The sequence below is a fragment of the Sardina pilchardus genome, chromosome 9 (genome assembly GCF_963854185.1).
Source record: "Sardina pilchardus chromosome 9, fSarPil1.1, whole genome shotgun sequence".
NCBI lineage: Eukaryota > Metazoa > Chordata > Actinopteri > Clupeiformes > Clupeidae > Sardina > Sardina pilchardus.
In genome coordinates, this window is record NC_085002.1 from 11,843,176 (window position 1) to 11,866,283 (window position 23,108).

A 23,108-nucleotide genomic window follows, 5' to 3' on the forward strand; every position below is an offset into this window, starting at 1 on the left:
TTGAGTATTTTGCTTTTCCTCTCTCCCTCTCTCTCTCTCTGTACCCCTCTCTCTTTCTCTTTCTCTCACTCTTTCAATCTACAGTACTGTCTTACCTCATTTTACACCCAATGTTCTCTCGCTTGAACCATTTCTGGGGAACTTTGATGTTTTTTGCTCTAAAGCATTCTCTTTCAGCGAATCCCCCCCCCCCCAAAACCCCCTCCGCCTCCTCAGACAGGGGAGGACCCACTGCTGCTCCTACTGCTGCTGCTGCTGCTGCTGCTGCTGCAGTATCTCTGCATCTAACATCAAAAATGTTTCCATCACTACAGAGCCTGTAATTGAGCCTCATTTTCAGCTGAGTGTGCAGGGAAAGGCCACGTGTAGCTGAGGGCGCGCTCATCACTCATCGCTAATACATAGCGCCGTGCACATTCCTTTTGAAAACAATATCTCTTCGAATGGAGGAGAGACATCAAGGAATCTAATTACTTGCGTAAAAAATTACTTAGAGTACGCGGAGGTCCTGTTACAGAGTGGAGCTCCCGATTATTTCCCAGAGTGTTGGCTGAAGACAGGATGAGCTATTGTCTGAAAAGCTCTCCTGAGAGGGAGCATTAGCAAAGCCTTTAAAGCGCTAGCTTTCTCCTGCAGCAGCGTTGCTACCGCTGCTGACATCCGTATGCTTGCTAGTGTGAGATTATCCTCACATTACATCTGATAGTGTTTTCCCTGAAGAGGGATATAAAGTGTTATAATCTAACATAAAGTGAGGCCTGTGCCTACCTCCAGCTAGGGTCTTGCTCTTCCCGGCCTGTATGGTTCATTAGTCTATCGATAGGTTAGTATGTCGTATCTCTGGCAACTACAAGGTTCAAATCAATCATGTTTGTTCACTGAAATTGCAGTGGTGAGATTTAGAGGGATTGGAACGTTTAATACTCGGGATTCGGCCGGCTTAACGGATGACCTAATCAGCTGTTTCCTGTCAAGGTTGCTTCGCTATCCTGTCAGGGTCTCCCCGTGCCTCTGGTGGAGGATGCCTTCCTGTGGGCAATCGCCGACTGTATCACCTTCAGAGTTCATTACCGACCTATCACACTGTCTCAATGCTAGATACTATGTGGGACCCCAGCAAGCTGGCCAGGTGGCTCCATCCTCTCATTGTGTATAGATCTGCCGTGAGGAGCTTTCTCTTTTTTGTAAATAAATATGCCCCCCCCCCCCCCATCACCACCACCCATCACCCCCTCCCTCTCTTTTGACATTTTAGCAAAGGATTTACATCACAGAAGGTCTAAGATGTGGAACAGATCGTGAAACAGTCTACAGACTTCGGAGCCAGATGGCTGTGTATTACGCGGTGTAATGCCTGTTAAAGCATGATTGCATAAAGCATGTGCTTAACAAATCAGGTCTGTGTTAGTGGGGCTCAGTGCTCAACAGTGGTGGGGTAATGAGATTATCGTACATCACACATTTATTTTATTAACTTGATTCAATTAAGGGGTTTTGTGCGGCCTCTCTGATACCCATGCCATTTAGACATGTGCTCACCTTTTGGCAAACAATGTTTTTGCACATTTGGCTGGGCAGTTCTCAAGAGAGTTCGGCACAGAGGGGCTAAGAAACAAGTTAAGCATTCATTTAAGTATGCAAATTATGTTTACACTTTTGATGAAGTTGAAACAGTATCGAGAAAGGGGGATCAATATGAAAAAGCAGCACTTTTTCACTTTTGAAAACAAAATTGACACGCAACATCTTAAATAACATATGCTTAAAATGTCTAATATTCTGTTTTGCATCGACAAATTGCTCCAACTCTTAACATGTCTGAAAAACAGCTTAGAATCATCTTATATGTCCATGAAACCATTAACAAATTGAATATGCTTTAAAGCACTCCTAATTAGAAAATCTGCTTCATTTACCTCCTTAATCAGCTGCTGTGTGATGTATGCACAAATTAATTTGAATATTCAACTCAGAAAAAGAAAGTTAAATAATATACTGTAGAACAGCCGGCAGATTCTCAATATGAGAAACCTTTCTTTTCAAAGAGGCGAGCTCTGTTTGATTTTCTAATTCTGTAAGAGCAATTAGTACCTGGAGTGAGCTAAGGGGTGAACAGAGGGGTATTCTTTATATTTCAGCATCAAAGTTGAGTATCTAACTTGACTGGATATTCTGATCACTAGATATATGGTATTTTATGACAATATTATATGGCACTGTATGATAATATTACATTTCCAGCATGGCACCACTTCTCTCTGCAGTGTAGTATGCAGGCTGATGTTTTGATTGTGTTATGTGTGTGTGTGTGTGTGTGTGTGTGTGTGTGTGTGTGTGTGTGTGTGTGTGTGTGTGTGTGTGTGTGTGTGTGTGTGTGTGTGTGTGTGTGTGTGTGTGTGTGTGTGTGTGTGACTGTGTCTCTGACTGCACGTCTATGTTTGTGTACAAAAAGGGACATCATCAGTGTGACCTTCATGTCCACATGTAGTCACATCCCATCAGCAATTTGCACGATGGCCGTTTACAAGCACTCTGAACCCTTTGAACAGAGACTCCTGGCCCAGCCATGAAGGGAGCCGTATAGTGACTACCATATACAGCATTACATTGTTTACTGGTAGTCATTATCTTGATGTGTATGACAACAAACAATCAGTCTTCAGTATATAACATGCTAACATAACATATATAGTTACAACTGTAGTAGGCCTACCATGCAGTGCTTTAGTGAGGGTACTGATGACTCCACATGATTATGGTCAGCCTGATTTGATAGACAGTTGATTGTTGGCTGGTCGTTAGAGCCTGATTTCTTTATGAGTGTGCGACTCCTCAATGCCTCATGGAGGACTTGACTTTGGCTTAAAATAACGGCATACAACACTGCCACACTGAAGGTGCTGTAATCATCTTTGGTGCTGTAATCATCTTCAGTGTTTTGATGGTGTATGGGAAGTGTGTTGAAAAGAGATATATTCTTTCAATCAGCCTCCCAGATTATGCACTCTGTAGTGTTGTGGTTTAAAAAAAAAAAACCTGGATGATCCTACAAAAGTAAAAGACCTTTCACAGCACAACATCGCTAACTACAGTACAGTGTATTGCTAAGACACAAGTTAGCATGTTAGCAAGCCATTATTTCTGCCAACTCTGCTGTTGTTGTTTTTTTTAGGGAGGGGGGGGGGGGGGGGGGGGGGGGTCTCCTGGATAGTTGAATTGCTAGTTTATGACTAAAATGCCTTATTACCTCTGTGAAATATGCTTCATCCATGCCTAAATGCAAACTTGCCTCTGGATAGACCACATTAAAAGCTTTGTTAAGATGATTTAAATTCAGTTCCGAAATGGAATGTTCTTCCTTCCTTAACAATCAGGAGAGGAAAGAGTGCTGCTGATGTCTCCTGAACGTTGTAGCTTGAGCAGACTGAAGCAGATGAAGGGAAGGTAATTATGAGGATCTAGTCCCTCATGAGCGGCGGATAATAATGGTGAATGATACTTTTTAGAGAGCTGCTAGCACAAGATGCTCGACAAAGCATATGTGTAATGTTCTGCTACATTTCACCTCATAAATGACTTCATCAAATTGACATTTCCTGCACTGAGCAGCAGTTACCGATAATTTGAAACATAACACCACGGACGAAAAAAGTCTGCTTCAACCCCGAAGCTCTTAATTAGAGTGATAATGATTTAAATCTATAGTGTGACATAGTACTATAAGGTGCCAATACTGTATTTTATACTCTCAATTTAACCTATACTTTAAAATACGTCAGACTTGCAGACTTTATCTGAAAAAAAGGCTTTTGAACAAGAAATCTTTTACTGTTAATCTTTACAGAAACCTTAGTCCAAGGACTCCTATACGGGACTATACAGCCCAGAGTTGAACCTTGAAGGATGAAATGGATGTTCCACTCTCCCCTTAGCCAGAACGAAGGGAGCTGGAGGTTCTGATTAAATGTATGTGTGCCGAGCAGCTGTAAACTGCTGATTAGTCAGTGATGTATAGTCGCTGGCATTACTCATATGTGCGCTCCTTTCTGATAGCCGAGAGACTCCGCATCACCGACTGCTGACAAATAATAAGGTGAAGTGAGGAGGCTGCTTCGACTAATTTGTTAATCGGTTTTGGAGCCCATCATGGAAATCAATGCTTTCACTCCCTCTGATTAAATAATCAGAGCCAAGGAGGCTCTGGCCTCATGCCATATCTCCGGATTCCTTGAAGATGCCGCTCTAGCTCTGGCGTATTTGGGAATAAGCCCATAAAGTATTTGCTAATGCTCCTTTTGCTGTTTAGTTAATGGGGTCATGTCTCTCTGTTTGAAATGATGAGTAATGCTCTTAGGAGGTGTGTGGGAATTAAATATTTCTGATACCCCAGGGGCACTTTGCTGTTGACCTTTCAGGATTTACTGTCTGTTATATATGGAGGCCTGTGCTGTGCCTGTTTTGTGAATGTAGGGCATGTATCACATGGAAGGGAAAAGACAGTTTCTTTTCAAAAGGTTTCATTTTGTATTTCCGCACCACTCACAATATGTCGCAGCAGGTAAACTATCAAAGGAACCCCACCGTGCAAATGAAATATAGAAACACCGTAGACTGGACACTTGTTAATGTTTTAATTTGCACATGCAAATGAGAAGTGATTTGATTGTGTTTATCTGAGCATCTTGCTTGATGGATCAGAGAGCTGATGTTTAGCACTTTGCATTTTTACTTTAATGAAACCGAATGTGTTTACTGAATATATTATTATGAAAAAAACTTGACTGAAATGATGCCATGGAGGTGTTATTATCTTCTTTCCTAAAGGCACTCCACTCAGCCATGTGTTCATGGGACTCACATGATGCATCGGAGGGGAACTGATGCTTATGCAAATATTAGTTTTCTCTGTGGTGAACCATTGCCAGCCATTTGCATCAGCTGACCCAATGGGTGTAATTGTGCGTGTCTGTGTTTTCTTTTTCTTTAAAAAAAAAAAAAAAAAGGTGGAGGTTGAACGGCTCCATTATCGACCCGGCGTCGAGCTCGCACTACACCCTGTCCGGAGGAAACTTACGCATCAGCCACCTGAGCAAAGACCAGGTCGCCGGGACCTACCAGTGCCTCGCCTCCAACTCTTTCGGGACCATCATCAGCCGAGAGGCGAGTCTAACCTTCGCATGTGAGTCACAATTCTTATTATGCCCTCGTTTCACGCACACACACTCACACACACACGCACACGCACACACACACACACACACACACACACACACACACACACACACACACACACACACACAACCCTGCCCATCCCTCCGCTCCCCGAGCCCGACTCCGACGAGCTGAGCACCAGATGCCATGTGTGTGAGCGCCTGTGTGACATGAACGATGTTGCCGGTGGAGTTTCGGATACCTCCCCGTGCCCCCACCACCAACCCCCCAACCCCCCACCCCCTGTCTGATAACGTGATCAAAAAGGAAACGGTTCCCCGCAGGCAGATAGCTTGCAGTGGCATGGCCCACAGTCTGCCCTTTTTATCAGCATGCACATCTTCTTCCATGATAAAAACTGATGGGGGAAAAAACACACACATCAGATGAAATAAACCCACACATTTTAGACTCAACAATCCCAACCTCCCAATTCGGGGTTATAATCTTCGAGACTGCTCGTGTTTGTGTTTCCTTGCATTGCTCTGCAGCATCTTGCAGCCTATAAAAGCATGTTTGCCGTAAAGAGGCGAGTGGCCAAGCTGTCTCGCTATAATTCGATTTTAATGGGGTCTTTAGATTAGTCAGCATGGATCTCACTGATTGACTTCAGACAAAGGGTGACACCCACTCCAAAGCAATTCCTTTGTCCAGGCTCTCTGTTATTGTTTAGCATTACATATCCTGCTCACTGAACATTGCGGATGAAATTAGCCAAGGCGTCATTACGACACCGTTGAAAAGGCTGTGCTGACTGCTCCATTAATGGATTACAGTCCCTTAGATTCTCCTGGTCTTTTCTGTGCGGTGATTCATTTTGTTCGAAGGCGATTTGATGCTACTTAACTGACTGCCGCATCCTGCTTCTGAAATGACGCCATTGACAGTGGTGTGAGTGATGGGCAGCTCAGATTGAATCCTGAGTCCACACACACACACACACACACACACACACACACACACACACACACACACACACACACACACACACACACACACACACACACACACACACACACACTCACACACACCAAGGCCACTGGATCTCTGGCCAGCCATCTGTTTGCTCCCCCTGTGCGTGCCGGTGACGTTCCCTCCTCGCCAGGTCAGATCAATCCGAGTCCGCTGGGAACCCTCCACTGTCACCAGCGGGCAGGCAGATGGACAGTTCCATCAATCGCACGCCGGCGACCCTTAAGCCACGTGCCGCAGCCCGAGCGCCATCCATCTTTTTTATTGCTCGTGGTGCGGCTTAATTAAGTTATGCATGATTGAATGGCCCAAGTTCAAGAGACTATTTTAAATCCGAATGTAAAACTAGCGGCTAATGTTGTAAGAACGTGACATCTGAGATTTGCGGCGGGATTTATCGGGGGGCGAGAGGATCTCGTGTCCATCTTGCGAGAAGTGTGACCAAGTGGATTATACACGTTGGCAAACTCAACAAGCACTACACCGCTTGACACACGCTGGGTTGTCCTTCTGCCTGAGAAGTGCAAATGAAGATGGCCACTGTCTTTATAAATCATGGTAAGGGGAAGTGGTCACGTGACAAGGCCCCAGGAGTTGGTATTGCACACAGGGGCATTTCCAATACCTATAAGTGATGCCGAGCATTTGATCAAATCAATAATGTATTCAGCCTTTGAGGAGATTGAGTGGACGCTGAAACATGCCATTGCTCTTCCCGTGGAGTTTATTATGCATATTTCACCAATGAGTCTAAAGCAAAGGGGTGGGGCAGAGATAAAAACAGAGTTAATAATTATTTTTCATGTGTTTGACCTTGTCAGCTTGAAGTGATAAAACGGAACTAAGAGTAATGAACAAGAGATATGTTTTACGTCCTTGGGAGAGATATATTTTCACTGCCCTGCATGAATTGTGTTGCTGTAATTGGACTGATATTGAAAACCTTGTCAGAAGATGATGCATAGGAAACGAGACTGTCATAGACAATGCAATGTACTGATCAAACCAAGCAGACCAAGATTTCTAATGCTTTAATTAGCTTCTGGCTATTGAAGACTGCTTTTAATTCCAAAAGCGTTGTTGGTGAAAATCATGCATAGTTTCCTAATCATGTTTTTTTAATGGATAATTGCCTCAGTGAAACACCAGATAAATTCAGCATGCCAACTTTTGTTCACCATGGTATTGCTGCATTTTCTGTTTAAAACCTTGGCAGTCAGATATTTTAAAATAAGCATTATTTGTAGCAGTACCTGTATTTCAGATGATCAACAAAGACAGACTCCATTACCTTATTTTGACAAGACAATGGAGTCACATGAGATGTTGTCGTTCCGAGATTACATTTTTACTTGCATGTGTATAAGAACACAAAATGTGAGTTGAGATTCATGTGAAATAACTCTGTAAATGTAACAGCTACAACTCAACACACTCTACATGTAGATGGGATTTTTTTCCCCACTGTCTGTAAAGCTTGCCAAGCACAATGGCAGGACAAGGAGGAACCGTCCCTGTTCACCCACACGTCTTATTTTCTCAAGTTTTCTAAAGCACTGTCAGAGTGCCAACACCATTGCGTTTTAAGGACCTCCGCGGTGACACGTTTACTAAGCCACCCGAGATGAGTAAGCCACCCTTTTGGGAGGGTTTTTTTTTTTTTTTTTTTTTTTCAAGCTCTCTGAGTGAACGAGCCCTACTGCCGTGGAGATTAGAGCACAGTAAATCTGCGTCTTGATGTGGGTGGATTTAATAAATCACACATCGTTATGGCGGGACAGCTCACTTGAACTTAGAAGAAGTTGCGCTGGCATTTAGCACTCTGCTCTTGCGTTAAGATGCGATCATCAGGTTAATTTAGTGGACTGCGTGTGCTTTAATGTCATCTCACTTAGGCGGTGACAGACAGGTTTGGCTCCGTTTTTTGTCTTTTGTCGCGCTTGATTTATTGTAATTGGATGCTGCCATTTTTTTCTTGGCACCTCACCCCTGGCAATGCTACTGATCTTCACAAACAACACGTTCCTCGTCGTTCTTTTTAAATATTGACTCTAGAGTTTGTCACATCAGCTGGTGTCAGAGTGAACAGAATTAAATGTTTGGTAATAATCATCAGACTGGAATCAAGTGTTTACCAGTGCCTCCAGAGACTAACTTCAGAAATATATATATTTTTAATGCAGTTCAATAAGCTGTATCTAACGCTCTCCAGGGTTGGGTTTTTTTTTAGGATTCTCAGAGGTGTGCTTTTGAGGCCTGCACTTGACATCGTATGCTTTTATGATCTCTGCCGACCAAAGAAAGGCTCACACCGGCCCAGCTGTGCATGTTGAGGGGGTGTGTTGGGTGTGTGTGTGTGTGTGTGTGTGTTTGTGTGTTTGTGCGTGCGTGTTTGGCACAAGCACACGTCCTCTGCTCTGGCCCTCCCTCTCCCCACGGGTACTTTCTGAAAGGCATCAGCTGCATCCAACCCAAGAACCGCTGCTGAGAAGAAGGGCTCTTTGAGCTTTTTGTGCAACAATGGTTGCTTTTCTCCTTTTTTGTTTGGTAAGGACGGCTTTCTGAGGGGTGTATTTTATCTACACAGAGTGTATTTTTGGAGGGGGGGTTAGTGGATGGGTTGGGGGGGTGGGTGTGGTCCATCTGGATGTTGGTTTGGTGTCCATAAATGGCTTTTCCTGCAATGGGACATGGACGATCAAAAAATGGTCTTTGGCCCACTCAGTGGTGCCCCCCCTCAAACCCCCTCCCACCCCGGATGCTTTTATCTCAATCCAAAAAATGATCCCCCCCCTCCCAAAAAAGATACTTCATTTTAATTAATTCACTACCTCAGATGTCTAATGCCTTTGTCCACTTTGTTCTCACTGTGGCTCACAATTTTCTGACTTCTACAGGCCTTTTATCTAACATACAGTTGCCCGATCACATGAAAGTGGGCTGCAGTGCAACTTGAAACCTTTGTTGCCATGCCCAAATAAGATGCTGCCACGAGAGTGCCACCTCAGGAGCTAACATTAATGGGAAATTTGGTAGGAGCGTCTTTGTTCTTTCTTGAGTCATCTCCTGATTATTCTGGAGAGAAAAAATAAGCACACCGAGGAAATCTGTAGTGTCTTTGTAAGTTGACTGGGTGTTATGGCTCTGTTTCTATCGTCACTCATCGACATCTTTCATGAAACATGAAACGTATTTCTGCCATTGTACCATACAGTTTCATTAATGGCCTGGACATAAATTCAAAGGCACAGGAAATGATTATGCAACTCCTTTGAATTTGGGAAATTTAGCGCTTTCCCCTCGCACAGGTGGCAATTTTTAATTGTCCCTCCTACTGTGATTTGAGCTCATGATTGAAGCTCAATGGAAGTAGAGAAAGAGCCATTTGATTACTTAGGATTATTATTTTTTTTTTACTTTCTCATTGCTGAGGTGAATGGACAAAATGGATTTTTTTTTTTCATTGTGAAAATCTCATTTTAATCTGTGTGGAAATGTGAGAAATTGCTTTTTCTAATAGGCCTAAATAGCCTCAAATTACCATTAGCAAAACTGGTTTCCATGGATGAAAGGTGATTTATGTTTTAATAAATAATTAAGGTTGGCCTCTTAATAGACTTGTCCCTCGGCCAGTATGACATATATTAGCTGACCTTATAGTAGTCTTCATAAATCAGTGCGGCTAGTCCTTTTGCATTTAAATCTGCTCCTAAAGCCGGCGCAGCCAGCCATCCACTCCCCCAGCTAAACAGACCTTTAGTACAAGACTCTCCTCATTGATCTGCACCAGAAGGAAAGCATTCAATCCTTCTGCTGGCGCTCAAAGTGAAACTACAAAATGGAGGATATACTGGGGGTTAATTAGAGTTAATATTTGGGGGATTCATCAGCTTGAGCGCTCCCCACTTTAGATGGCATTCTTCATCCCCTCACATAATGATTGAACTCCCTCGCTGCTTCTGAAATAGACACCCAGTGTGTGATACAAGCTTTCTGCGTAAGTTCACCACGGGTCATTGCTTTGCCTCTGGACACCTCTAATTATTTAATCTAATCTGAGCAGAACTGCTTTAGTTCACTGTTTTAATTTTTATGAAAACAGAGTTCAAGGTCTATGTTGTTTTGAACCTACAATGTGAAGATGGCTTATTCTACTTCCTCTCAAAACTAATTTAGAAGTTTGTTCTCTGATCTTTTCATTTGCGTGCCGAGACGTTATTTTTATATCTAATCGATGCGCACTAGCTGCTAAAGAGCGTCTGTGAAGTTTCCAATTTGAGCGTGTTTATTCCCTTGGCCTGCCTCAGGCTGATATTGGCCTGCGTGTGCCGTGAGCACCCCATTCTTACAATTACCTGCACAAAGACTCACCGGGGTAACAACAGGGGTGTGTGTGTGTGTGAGGGGTGGGGTGTGTGTGTGTGTGTGTTATGGGTTCACGCAGGAAGCCACTGCGACATGTTTTTGTTTTCCATCAATTGTCAAACATAAATTAGTTTCAATGAAAAGGTAATTTCAGTTTCTTAACCATTCTGGAATGAGTTTGCGATGTTTTTTTTTTTTTTTTTTTTCTTCTTTTTTTCGCTGCCATGAATAAAACTCAGAGGAAACCTGATAACCACCGGAGCCATTAAAATCATTCATGTGTGACTTATGCCTCGCAAAAATCCTCCCCGCATACCAAAGGGTGCGGCGAAATGCAAGAGTGCTCATTTTGTTTTGTAACTGGTATTGATTTTGCTCTCATCCCTCCCGTGCACCCTATCTGGGTGGATCCAATGAAGCCACACTGTATCCCATTAATGTTTCCATTTGTTTGTTTTCATCACAAAGAATTCATCAAGGGCTTTTACAAAGAAGACTCTGAAGACTCTCTTGCCATCACAATGGTATTTTTCATGCAGTTCCATCACCTTACTTTTTTTATTGATTCATATCCTCTTTTTTATCCATGTATTGTAACTTTGTCCAGACATGTAATTGTTTTTTCTGTCTGCCATTTTGAATTTAGCAAAAATAAATAAATAAAATAAAAGCATCTTTCATGTTTGTTTGTGCTCTCTGCTTGCTTTGTTTGTGATGTATGCAGCCTTGCAAAAGCAGAGACCACATGGGGCTCTATAGCTCCGAATGTCTAAAGCGCTATTCGGAGATCAAGAAGTGCGCTGCGATGGCTCCTGTCATGTTTATCTCCTCTACCTCGCTTACAAAGTTTAATACCTGAACTCAGTTTCCCATAAACTTTCCAGCAGTCTGTGTATTATTATTATTATTATTTATTTTTTTCATGAAGCCATGGCCTCCTCGATAAAGTCACCCAGCAGGGGGGTCCCGTAGCCAGGGGCAAAGCCTTGAGCTGTTTTTTTCTTCCAACCTTCCTTGTACACACCACCACAGCCAGCCACAGCTCAGCGTGGCTCATAGCGTGGCTTCTCGCTGGCCTTCAGAAAATGCTAATTGACTAAATCTGTAATTCCGTCGGTGCCATTTCATTTATGCGGCGTTTATCACGTGACTGGTAAACAGACTGCATTACGGCGTAATCATATGTCAGTGGCATGTGTTTTAAGCGTGTGCGATTCTCCTGCCGGCGGTGTGTCATCGTGGAGGTGTGTGACATTTCCGTGAGCAGGTCTCGGCGGTCGCACGCTTCTCCTGTGACTGACCCACTTCTCTTTCTTTTGTCCTCCCTTCTCTCCTTCTTTTCCCTCCCTCCATCCCTGCATCCCTCCCTCCTTTCCTCTCTTTCAGACCTGGAAAACTTCAAGACCCACAGACGGAGCTCGGTGTCGGTGCGTGAAGGACAGGGCGTGGTGCTCTTGTGCGGACCTCCCTCCCACTCCGGAGGTAAACACAACCACAACTGGACATGATTTATGAGGCCCTGCGTCTCCACTGCCAGAGCCCACTGAGATGTTTGTTGGGGTTGTTGTCGTTGTTTTTGTGTTCATATTTCAAAAATTGCATCTCAATTTTGGAGGAGAAACTTTTTTAGCCGGGTGCAACTGGAAGTAGCAGATCCTCACAGCTCCAGGCAGGCAGACTTGTCAGTGCCATGCTGTTATTCGCATTTGCACAGAGCTGCCTGGGTTTGTCAGCTTGGGTAGCCTAGGCTGTGTGTGTGTGTGTGTGTGTGTGTGTGTGTGTGTGTGTGTGTGTGTGTGTGTGTGTGTGTGTGTGTGTGTGTGTGTGTGTGTGTGTGTGTGTGTGTGTGTGTGTGTGTGTGTGTGTGTGTGTGTGTGTGTGTGTGTGTGTGTGTGTGTGTGTGCGGATATGTCTCTTCACTCCTCCTGGCTGGTGGCAAGAGAGGCTCTCACACCACACCATTTGTGCGGCACGACTGAATCACAGCCCTGGCCTCGTGTGCCATGGCATCGGGCATCGGGCATCTCTCCGCCCTGCCAGCTCCTGCGGCTCCTGACCGCACTGACCACCACGTCCTTCCTCTTATGCAGTTCCCTCACCGTGATCCCCCCATGCCTAATTGGCTTGCCATAGCCACCTTCCCAAACTGCAGTGTTCATTTACGCTCTCCTATCTGCTTGATGGCCTCAATTAATTAACACAGCAGCGTGTGTGTGAGTGTGTGAGTGTGTGTGTGTGTAGGTGTGTGTCTGTGTGTGTGTGTGTCTGCGTGTGTGTGTGTGTGTGTGTGTGTGTGTGTGTGTGTGTGTGTGTGTGTGTGTGTGTGTGTGTGTGTGTGTGTGTGTGTGTGTCCCCGCATGTTAATGGCACCAGCCATGTGGTTCGGTCAAAAACGCTTTATTAGCACCATATGCAGCTGCAGCCCATGCAAAGTGCCACATCCCAGGGTTTGCCTTACGCATTGAAGCTTTGAATCAGGACTAGTGTTGGGAGCTGGGACCTAGAGTCTGTATGGGTGCTGTGAAAATGAAAAGAAAATACAGCTTGCCCCCCCCCCCCCACACACACACACACACACCCATTTCTCTTGCCTCTGTCAGTAGTATATTTTCCAAAGATTAGACATATTTTGTTGACAGAAGTGGTTTTTCTTGTTTATTTTCTGTTTTCTTACCATCGCGTTGTGTAGTTGTGTCGCTCCATTCTGAATGTTGCTGTAGTATGTTGTTGGAGGGCACTGATAGGGTACGGTGTTGATATGTCCAGGACATGGGAAGTCCTATCAGCGGAAACAAAGCACGTTTGATGGATGAGACCTCAAACGTTGAGACAGCGTGTAAGCAGCGCCAAAGCGACGAGGGAGATAAAAGAGTATCTGATTAGTTTCTTGGCTGCTCCGAAGAAGCCGCTCTGTACTTTTTTATCGGCATGTTGCAGAGCACCACAGGGTTGTCATCTCCATCTCAAAAAAAGAGAGAGAAGAACTTTACACACGAAAGCACGAGACTGTTTGAATGCGTTTCTATAGAGCCGAGGCGACAATGCGAGCTTGCATGTTACTTTGGGGATTTTTCCCCCCTTAGAAATATTTGTCCTCTCATTTTCTTAACACTGGAGAAACTGCAGCAGAGACAACAAAGGCGGGCGAAGCACAAATGCGCCCTGAAAGGCCTGCTTCTCTCTCTCTATTTGTGTTTGTGTATATCTCAAGCAGCCCCAGCCCATGGTAATCTAAAGAATTGCCTGCCAGTTGGGCTGTGAATTAGCGTGCTGACAGCTTTGAGAGAGAGATAGGACTCTCACTCCTTTCCCCCCCAAGGCCTTCTCTCCATTACCAGGTCTAAACAGAACATTTGGGCTTTTACTGGCTCTGACAGTGATTGTCACATTTTTCAGACTGTTCTAAGAAAAAAAAAAAGAAAGTCCAATGAAAAAAAAAATAAACGAGGACATTAAGTCCTCATTGCACAAAGGAAAAAAAGTTGTTGTTTCCATTTTGCATGTTCAGATGGAGCTCTGAAGGGTCACTCTCACGTGCCCGCAGGGTTTTCAAATTCAGGGTACTAAGATATCACGATATCTGACGACAGCGACAGAGTTTCGCTGAGTGTCCCTCCGTGACCTCTTCACCCATACACATCTCTATCTTATCCCTCACCACAGTGTTTATTTTTAAAAGCTTCTCTGTCCGACTCTAGTCCATCGTTGGCTTTAGAGGGTGATCCATGATGATTTCACTCAGATCTGATTTAGACGTTTCAGACCTTCGGGGTCTCTCCCTGCGTGCAGTGCTGAGTCCGATGGTGACTCAGAGGAGAGAGAGAGAGGAGACTGTGGAAGCTGTCAATTAGAGGAATGTTTCATCTTGAACTAGCTGAACCTTTGTGTCACGTTATACCAGACCCCGAAAAGAGAAGTGTGACTATTAAAGAGCAAGACTGTTGTTCTGACTGTAAGAGTCATATAAGAGGGTAATAGGTTGTCTTCATTGCACTGGAATTACAGCATCAGTGTCTTTATTTACAGTAATAGCCTCAATGCTACAAATAGCCAAGTATTTAGTTGTCTTGCCGTCTAAAGATTATAATCTCAAGGTTTATGGGAGTCTATGTGGTCTGCAGTTAGGGATTTGGTCTTGATAATATGTTATGTAAGAGAAAGAGAGAGAGAGAGAGAGAGAGAGAGAGAGAGAGAGAGAGAGAGAGAGAGCGAGCATTTACTGTATGCCATTATCCATACCAACTCTTTACACAGTGTAAGTGTAGGTGCGTTTTTCCTTATTACTTTGGCTTGGTCTTTTGTTTTTTTTTTTAAAAAGGAGTCCTTCTTCAATTCTGAAGTGCTGTTGGTGGCAGAAAACTGAAAGAGGCTGTTCCTCTCCCCTCCCCGCTTTATCAATCGCTGAGTCACAAGGAAGAGCAAGAAAGCTGTCAGCAGCACATTCTGCAAAACGTTCAAATCAGCCCCTGCCAACACACACACACACACACACACACACACACACACCACACCCCCGCAAAAGACAAGGGGAGGTCTAAATTAGAAAGCTGAGGATGCGGAGGCCTGTGCACTAAAACATCAGCCTCTTCTAGAGAGCAATCATCGCGCATGTCACAACTACCCACAGCATGTCCGCCAAGCACAGACAGACGCCGGCGAGGTTGACGTTGATGCTGACCCGCCCTGACGTTCTGAGTTACCGCGGCGACTCCTGCGTGTGGGCGCCTGTGCCGCTCTAATGAAAAGGCCCATCTACTGAGTATGGGAGGCTCCTCTCTCTCTCTCCTTTTCTCCCCCCTCTCTCTCTCTCTCACTATAGGCCTATTCGGACGGGATTAGTTTTATGGGGTGACATCAGGTAAAGTAATAATTACCAGGTAATGTAGTCCCGTCCGGACGCGCCATGTCAGTAAACATAACGGAGTATGTCGGTGACATTTACAGACACTTTTACCTTCCGTAAAACGGTCCGGAGAAATTACCTTAGGTAATATTAATCCCGTGCGAACGCGACCCTCTGTAAAGATGTCTGTAATATTTCGTCACATCCTGATTTGAAAACAATTCCACCATAGTCTGAATGAAAACATAACATGCTGTGCAGCTTCTAATAGGACGTTAGCTAGTTTGCCTAATAGCTTGACATTGTTAGCCATTTCAAACTACTTATGGCGTAACATAAAGCTAACGTTTGCTAGTTTAGCCAACTTGTGTAGTCTTTCAAATCTGAAAATGCTGCACGTACCTGACGCAAAGTATCACGTGCACGGCGACGAAGATGTGACGGCAGAACGTAAACGTATTTACTCCTCCCATGTCAAGTAAAATGACAGAGATGTCTAGTCCCGTCCGAATTGGACATTTATATTACAGAGGTCATATGATAAACCTGCATTACTCTACGTCCCCCCATAAAACTAATCCCGTCCGAATAGGCCTTTTCTCTCTCTCTCTCTCTCACATATCGTGGCAGCAGTGCTGGCTTATTCATTACCGTATGTTCTCAGGTCTTAAGTGATAGACCTTCAGGCTGGAGGAGGTGGTGGAGGAGGAGGAGGAGGAGGAGGAGGAGGAGGAGGAAGGGTGGAGGAGGTGCCTTGAGGACGTTGCCCCTGAAGCCGGCCGCTCGAGGCTGGGATGGGCTTGGATGCGATGGGTGGCCAGACAGTCTGGTCCGGGGATGCGTAATTCCTCGCAGGCAGCCGAGGCAGACAGCTGGCCAGCCGCTCCCCCCCCCCCTCCCCTCACCATCCCCTCACGGACCACTCCAGCATGCAGATTGAGCTGTGCGTACTCTACAGCAGGCCTGAGACCAGGGAGATCGCACAGATAGATAGATGTGTGATGTGTGTGTGTGTGTGTGTGTATGTGTGTGTGAGAGCGAGAGAGAGAGAGAGAGTGACAGAGAGACACAGAGAGGGAGAGAGAGAGAGAAGGGTGAAGTGAGCAGGATAGAAGTAGAAGGAGACGGTCTCACATTGGAATATTGTTTGCAACAGTAACAGATGATAAGCTTGGTAAACCAGGCCAGGGTAGCTCGTGGGGCCAGTGTGTTTGTGTACTTGTGGCTGTATGGAAAATCTGTTTACCAACACACAGACACACACACACACACACACACACACACTCACTCACTCAGTCAAACACGCACGCACGCACGCACGCACGCACGCACGCACGCACGCACGCACGCACGCACGCACGCACGCACGCACGCACACACACACACATACACACACACACGGTCTTCTTTTTTTATGTGTTTTTGTGTGGCCCGCACTGTTTGCCCATTTGAGATGGGGCTGCCATGGCTTCATGCACAATTAGCCGCGGAGATATCACTTTTCATTATCTCTCTCCACACCCTGAAAGGGCCGCGTAGTCAGAGGTGCGCACGCTGATTTCCACACGGCGCGCGGCTCTCTTTCAGATTCAAATCTTCAAAGATGGTAATTTGCCACACCTGTTTTTCGGGGGAACCGGCCGTGCCTTATTCAGCGGCAGCCATGAGCGGCGGCGGGGTAATGCTATTTCCGAGGTGGCTTTTTTTATACTGACTCACCTCATTTAAATGGTGCTTACGCTCAAGTGAGAGGCTCGGTCCGGCGTGCTGCGACCGTGGCCGTGGCCATGACCGCAGCACAGCTCACTGGCTTTGCCCCCGCGCTCCGGACTGGACATTATGATAAACAGAGATTTGGAGAGCTTCATCTGCATAATGCCTCCTGAGTAGCTTCAGCGGAGTAGTCCAATAGCATGGCTGTACACTATACAGTAGTAATGAAAAGTTACCAGGGGGATGATAGTTACCAGGGGGATGATTAAAGTGGTATTATAAAGACTTCTTTTGTGGGGAAATGCTTTTTTTCAGTGAATGTATTCTATATACCTTCAAAAACAATGAATTACTTGTTAGGAAGCATAGAGATTCAGAGAACAAAATGTCCACGGCACTCTTGTCTTAGAAAAACATAGAACTCCTATATAACACTTCTGTAATGAGACAAACAGCCCTCTTCAGATGTACTGTACTTCAGTGTTCGAACATTTTTGTGTACGTGTGAAAAATGAACAGTATAATATATAGACTCGTAGATAGTGTAATACAATATATGCACCTGCAGATGTGGATGATGTATAAATATCAGGCGGGCTATTGGACCAGGTGCAGTATCAAATGAGGCCCTGGAAACACAATGCTGCTGTGAGACGGCAGGGAAGGCTAAACCAAAGATACTTAAATACCCTGGCTAAACTCATCATTGCACCAAGTGGGACTCACCTGTTGAATGCTAAGATGAAATTTGGTTTGAGAGATTGATATTTTTAATAGTCTTTTTGTAATGTAATGGCTCTACCATATTTTATTTATGTGTGAGTTAGTTTTCAGTGTCACCTGCTATTAATAGTTGGCTTATTGGGAGCATGCAGAAGATGAATAGTGGACTCAAGAGAGGAAACCTGGAGGCTAATCGTTGGCATTATGGTCTTCTTAGATTCATGGTTTGACCAAGAGCTTTGTAAAAACCTCTCCTTTGGCCTGAGGAGGAGCTGAAGTTTTTTTCATTATTCAGGTAGGCTAGTCGCTGTAAAGACTGGCATAATAGCAGGATTTGGATGTTGTGGAATATCAGCTCGGTAATGAAGAAAAGAAGGAGCAGGATCTTGCACAGTGTGAAGCGAGCATTTGGGGCATTTTGAACTTCTGTGATCTTCATGCTGTGAGCACTGCAATGTTTCATATTCATTTTGAATATGCCTTTAGGTCCAATTTCCAGACTCATTTCTGAAAACATTGCTATTGCTATTGGTGAATGTCTGCCGAAGTAAGTTAACTATAGCATGAGCTTGTCTATTTTAATGTCGTGTTGACGTTTTGTTCACGTTAACTCCACTTGTATTACTGCACAAGTATGTATTTATTCCATTTGAATGCACTCTGGGCATTGAACCCCCGTGGCCTTCTGCGTTTTGAGTTGTTAGCGCCTGTCTGTATTAATGGAGCTAATGAACGTTTTTATTGTTCTAAGCTCATGTATCCCGTAATAGATGTAAAAAAGGTGAAGGATTTGGGTTTTTGCAGATGCTTTTATCTAAAATATGGACTTGCAAGGTCACGTTTCTAAGGCAACGATGCTAGTGCTGCTCCCCTACAACCCCAAATATCTCTCTATATTTTTATTTTAATCTAGCTACTGTATCTATGTCACCCTCCACGGTAATATACTGGATTAGCTATGTGCACTTCACCATAACACTGTATGACTGGAGTCTGGTGATACTGTAGAGGTACATGTTCAGAGGCGCATACACATGAAATAGATTTATGATCATGTTTTTTTGCATTTCCATCACTTGTGCTGTATAAAATCACCCTGAGGCCTGAACTCTCCTCTGGCAGTTGTTCGCTCATTGTTCAAGGAAGTGGTGTGATATGATTTGAGCTTTGTGGCAAGCATGGCGCGCTATCCTACTGGAAGCAGGCGTCAGGGTCCCCCTGGACACCCTAGCGGTGGCCATTCCACTCATATCTCACACTTTGCTCCGCTGCGTTTGACGCATGCGAAGGATTTAGCCGAACAGCAGAGGCCAAGGATGTGTTCTGAGATGAAAATGGGCAGGGATCCCCCTGCTAGCGTGTGTGTGTGTGTGTGTGTGTGTGTGTGTGTGTGTGTGTGTGTGTGTGTGTGTGTGTGTGTGTGTGTGTGTGTGTGTGTGTGTGTGTGTGTGTGTGTGTGTGTGTGTGCGTGCGTGCGTGCGTGTGTGGTGTGAATGTGTTAGCAATGCAAACCACATTACGACACTCTACTTGGTATTCTAACAAAATATATACGTGTGGGTTTTTTTGTGTGCGAATGTCACTTTCACTGCGTGTGTGGGTGGGTGTGTGTGCATGTGTGTGTTAGAGAGAGAGAGAGAGAGAGAGATAAAGAGTATGTGTGTTTGTATGTGTGTGTGAGAGAGAGAGAGAGAGAGAGAGAGAGAGTGCGTGTGTGTGTGTGTGTGTGTGTGTACTACAGTGTGAGCATGCGTTGGTGTGTCCCGGCTCCTCCCGGGGCCATCCTGTTCCAGTGCGTAAACACACATCCTGCGCGGCGCGCCTGTGAGACAGCGGCCCGTGGGGACAGCCTGCGCCACTGGCTCCGAGAGGGAGAACACAACCAATCATGACTCAGGGTCCAGCAGCAGAACGCAGAACTTTGTCTCTGTCTCTGTCTCTCTCTCTCTTTCTCTCTCTCTCTCTCTGTCTCTCTCTCTCTCTCTCTCTCTCTCTCTCTCTCTCTCTCTCTCTCTCTGTGTGTGTGTGTGTGTGTGTGTGTGCATGCATGTGTATTCATGTGTGAGTGTGTGTGTGTGTGTGTGTGTGTGTGGTTTATGTGTGTTTCATGTGTGCGTGTGTGTGTGTGTGTGTGTGTGTGTGTGTGCGTGCATGTGTGTGTGTGTGCGGGTGTGTGCACGCGTGCGTGTGGGCCAGGCCGTAGCCTCGTCTCCTCGTCTCCGTTCTCGGGGCCAGCATTTCCCAGCTGCTCTAATTACATTCAACACTCTCCTAAACAGAAAATAATTGCTTCTCATTCACTATTCGGGGGGAGCGCGTGCGAGGAGGCCCGGCTGCTCGCCGGAAAAAACGGGAACGAGGAGGAGGAGAAGGCCGGAGTGGCGGGGAGCGGCCCGCTCCACTCCGCTCTGCGTTGCCGGCCGCGGCGAGACGGAGGGCAAGTTTCGCTCGGCCATCTATCAGCTACCAAGTGACAGAACCTTGTGGTCTGATTAGAGGAGCGCTCGTGTCATGGGAAGGGCAGCCGCGATTAAATCAAGCCATGAAATATTCACTCGACGGAGTGATTGATAGCGTTGCGGAAGCTTAGCCCCTTCCGACGCAGGAAGCTCGGCCGGAATGGTTTGGAGGTATTTAGAATGGAGCCGGTGCGTTGTGTTATGATTATACTGTTGTGATATTTGCATTTGATATATTTTTCATGGAGTGATCGAGCCGTGTCTTGGCGGCGGGTGTTTTTTCGAGTAGCCCTGGTCGTTCAAGGTCAACAGTTGTTAGTAATAGAAGTGTGCGCCATTACGGCCCAACAGCCTCTTTAGTTGAGGTGCAGCGTTGAAATGCAGTCGCTGTAATTCAGCCTCTCCCTCAAAGGATAAGGGGCCGCTGTGGTATATGATCCCCCAGACAGACCAGCCAGTCGATACATCCAAGAATTGCTTCACAGGCGTTCAAAGCTGTGGCGTTGGGTGAGGTGAGGTGGTGTGTGTGTGTGTGTGTGTGTGTGTGCGCGTGTGTGCATGTGTATGTGTGTGTGCGTGTGTGTGTGTGTGTGTGTGTGTGTGTGTGTGTGTGTGTGTGTGTGTGTGTGTGTGTGTCTCTGTCTGTGTGTGTGTGCGGTCGTTCTCCCTGGTTTTAAGTTACACATGTTCCCTCCACCGTCCCTGAACGCCATGGACCACCCCCCCCCCCCCACACACACACACACACACCCACACACACACACCAACTCCCACTTATCCCCCTCTGTCCCTTCATCCCTCTCTCTCCCTGGCCGATGTAGGTCAGCTCTTGGTGGCTCATCGCTTTTTTTCCGTTTCCGAGGTCGGCCATGGGGAGGGCGCAGCGCTATACTGTAGCTGTGTGTACAGACCAGGGCTGACAAGCTCTGTCACGGCCGATGCAGGCCCCACAGCCTGAGTGGCCCGGGCACATCTCTGTGGGGCTGACCACATTGTTGTGGAGCTCCCGTGTTCTAACGGAGGGGAAATGTTATTGAGGAGCGATTGCATACTGTCAGGGTAATCACTGTAATGCACTGGCATCTGAAGGTGGGCATGCAGAGATACGCTAAACATTTCAGGATCCGTAATGTGCTTGCAATAATGGATATTGGACAGCGTATCTGATTGTGTGTATGTGTGAGTGTGTGTGGGTGTGCGTGTGTGTGTGTGCGAGTGAGAGTGTGTGTGCGAGTGAGTGAGTGAGTGTGTGTGTGTGTGTGTGTGTGTGTGTGTGCGCTGAACATGTGTGTCATTTTCAGTGCACTAGAGAATCAAATTATCTTCCCTCGGCTCCCTCAGTCACTTTGGATCAGGGCAGTGCAGGGAGCTGAAAGCCTGTCACTTTCTCTCCCTCCCCTCCTCTCTCTCTCTCTCTCTCTCTTGCTCTCTATCTCTCTCTCTCTCTCACTCGCTCTCTCTCTGTCTCTCTCTCTCCCCCCCTCTCTGAGCATCCCACATTAATGGGCTGCCTGTGTGACCTAGCGGTGGTCTTTGTATTACTCAATTACTCTGTTTAGCACTGGACCTAATGCAGCTGACCTCCATCTCCTAATGGAGGGGAGACCTTTTAGGTGCACTCGAGACTGAAATCGCCCCTTTCCCCCGCGCCAGAGACACGCTAAGAATAGAGAAAGCCTCCTGTGGGCCACTTCTTCCTCCTCATCTCTTCCTCCTCTTCCTCCTCCTCCCTGGCCCCTTGGCCCCCGTGGCTGTGAAGGCACGGACCATGTTCACTCTGTCTCGTCTCGTAAAGAAATGGGAGGAAAAGAAAGGAAAAAGAAGGAGAGAGAGAGCGAGAGAGAGAGAGAAAAGATGGGGGAGAGGACATTTCTCAGAGCCCGGAGCGATCTTAGCAAAAGTATGCAGCACTCTGTGGCATAGTCAAAGTGGCATTGTGGCCTTTTTCTTTGTCCCTTTTCTTATTTATTTCTCAGCTAGTTACAGTTTTTTTTTCCCCTTGTGGAGAGTTGCAGATTCATCTTAGCTGTCAGCAAGAGTTTGTTTGTGAAGGGCTCGGAGTCTTCCGTAAATTAAATGTCTACTACCTGTTCGCCGTTCAATACGACCCCCCTTGGGATCCTGTGGGTAATGAGTTTGTGTTCGCTCAACACTACTTTGGGTTGTTAAATTTTCAACATAACAATTAGTACCCTTTTTGTTCCGTTTTTTTTTTCCCTTCTAGAACTCCCAGCATGCTGCGTTGAGGAAAGTAATTAAGAATGCACACATTGTTGTCAGACGGAATTTCTTGCATGTATTATTAATACTAGATGATGATCAGGCTGCTGCATCAGAATTAATATTTATTAGAAGCTGACATTGATCACGCATAATCAGGATGAAAGGATTCTTTCCTCGCAGACACAACGCCGGCCTCTCCAGAATCTGGCCCGTCGTAAACAAAACTTCCCAATAACCTCTGCCTCGCTATTGTTATTGGACCCGCATCCCTCCTACCCCACCCTTCCCCGTGTCTTTGATCGATGGGTTGTTTTGTCTGTTGATGCAGACCTACTTTCCTTTTGTTTCTAGTAATTATTCTTCCCGTTGAGATGAATATGTATTGTGTTTTTAAAATGCTGCCTCTGCACAGGTGTCCCATGGGGCTTAGCTGCAGGGCCGAGCCCGGGGGGGGGGGGGGGGGGGGGGGGGCCGGGGGAGGGTGTTGGGGGGGGGGGGGGGGTGTTGGGCGGGGGACTTGCAGTGTCCCGCCGAGTGTAGATATTAATCGCTTTAGATGCTGTAAGCAAAGCCAAGAGGCTGCTTTTAATTGTTGGCTC

At 45.8% G+C, this 23,108-nt stretch overlaps 1 protein-coding gene across 1 annotated transcript in view; it reads left to right on the forward strand.

The window, feature by feature from the left end:
• The window catches only part of cntn4 (contactin 4), a 92,080-nt gene that overhangs the window by 17,971 nt on the left and 51,001 nt on the right, over positions 1-23,108 (forward strand). The window contains exons 3-4 of the mRNA XM_062545773.1: positions 5,004-5,179; positions 11,935-12,030. Of these exons, the coding sequence (XP_062401757.1) occupies positions 5,004-5,179; positions 11,935-12,030 (272 nt within the window). The remainder of the gene's footprint in view (positions 1-5,003; positions 5,180-11,934; positions 12,031-23,108) is intronic.